The 1727-nt window shown below is 47.4% G+C and overlaps 1 protein-coding gene across 1 annotated transcript; it reads right to left on the bottom strand.

The window, feature by feature from the left end:
- Nucleotides 1-237: 237 nt before the first annotated feature.
- On the bottom strand, nucleotides 238-520 carry PHACADRAFT_202982 (uncharacterized protein; the record flags this gene model as incomplete). The annotated part of the gene is made up of 2 exons (XM_007403081.1): nucleotides 238-313; nucleotides 378-520. The coding sequence occupies 2 exons, from the start codon at nucleotides 518-520 to the stop codon at nucleotides 238-240; spliced, it is 219 nt and encodes a 72-aa protein (XP_007403143.1).
- Between the last annotated feature and the right edge of the window lie 1207 nt (nucleotides 521-1727).

Raw genomic sequence — 1727 nt, 5'->3', positions numbered from 1 at the left:
TCTTGCCTATCATTATACCCTCTAAACAGGGGTCCTTTTTGGGTTAGAGGATGCCTTATGGTATGCACAACTTGGAAATAAAAAAAGGTAATGAAGCTGGATGATAAATAACACAAGAACATTAACACTAATATACCCGATTGTGCACAGTGGCACAATTGGGCATGAGCTCTTTGCATGCTTGAGACATTTAATCTACATTGGGTAGGTACAGTACTTAGGGTTTAGGGTTTAGAATTAGGGGGAGCCGAGCCGAGCGAAACGAGGCGAGGTGACGTTGCTGGGGTGAAACTGGAAGGCGAAGGTCCGAACTCTGTGAGGAGTTCCAGAGGCTTTCGTGGTGACACTCATCAGCGCATTCCAGGAAGTACTTATACCTTGCGCCATGGGACCCCGGGGAGGGGCAGTACCATGGACACCGCGTGCTGAAGCCGAAGCCATCGGACGGGTGCGTAATGGGCATTATGACCATCCGCGCTATGATTGGCCGGCCCTCGGCGAAATCGGCGGATGGAGTCATTCTAACCTTGTAAGAGGCTCGGGCATACTATATGGGGATGGTCAGCAGAACCACTTTGATGCGACTTAAGACCGGTTAGCGCGGTCAAAAGATGACGTATGTATGACGTCATAGTCACGTGGTGGATCCAAACCGTCGGGGGACCGCCCGCTGATGGCCGTAAGGCGCATCACCGACGTCGGCCCGACGTTCGTGGGGCAGGATGATCCGCCATCACCACCCGCCGCCATCAGGCGCATCAGATGCGCCCGATAGCCGCCGGAACGATAAGCGCCTCAGTCGGCGCTTGTTCTGGGTCACGTGATTATACCCTCTAAACAGGGGCCCTTTCTGGGTTAGAGGATGCCTTATGGCATGCACAACTTGGAAATAAGAAAAGGTAATGAAGCTGGATGATAATAACACAGGAACATTAACACTGACATAATACCCGATTGTGCACATTGGCACAATCGGGCATGAACTCTTTCTTCAGGCATTTATCTACATTGAATAGTTACAGTACTTATACCCGATTGTGCACAGTGGCACAATCGGGCATGAACTCTTTTTCAGGCATTTATCTACATTGGATAGTTACAGTATTTATACCCGATTGTGCACAGTGGCACAATCAGGCATGAACTCTTTGCATGCTTGGGACATCTAATCCACATTGGGTAGGTACAGTGCTTATACCCGATTGTGCACAGTGGCACAATCGGGCATGAGCTCTTTGCATGCTTGAGACATCTAATCTACATTGGGTCGGTACAGTGCTTATACCTGATTGTGCACAGTGGCACAATTGGGCATAAACTCTTCTTCAGGCATTTATCTACATTGGGTAGTTACAGTACTTATACCTGATTGTGCACAGTGGCACAATTGGGCATAAGCTCTTTGCACGCTTAAGACATCTACATTGAGTAGGTACAGTGCTTATATCTCATTGTGCACAACTGCACAATTGGACATGAACTTTTTGCATACTTGAGATAGCTAGATCAACACCCAATTGTGCAGCTGTGCACAATCAGGCATAAGTACTGTATCTACTCACACCAATTTGTGCCACACCTAATTATGCACAACTGCACAATCTAGCTGTCTCAAGTATGCACACAGTTTATGTCTGATTACACACAACTGCACAATCAGGTGTTGATCTAGCTGTCTCAGCAAAACAAACTTGGTGGAGGTGGTTTAACACATTTATTATATAGAC

This window comes from Phanerochaete carnosa (genome assembly GCF_000300595.1).
Source record: "Phanerochaete carnosa HHB-10118-sp unplaced genomic scaffold PHACAscaffold_732, whole genome shotgun sequence".
Taxonomy (NCBI): Eukaryota; Fungi; Basidiomycota; class Agaricomycetes; order Polyporales; family Phanerochaetaceae; genus Phanerochaete; species Phanerochaete carnosa.
The sequence above is the reverse complement of the archived record's forward strand: the minus strand, read 5'-3'. Positions and strand labels throughout refer to the sequence as shown.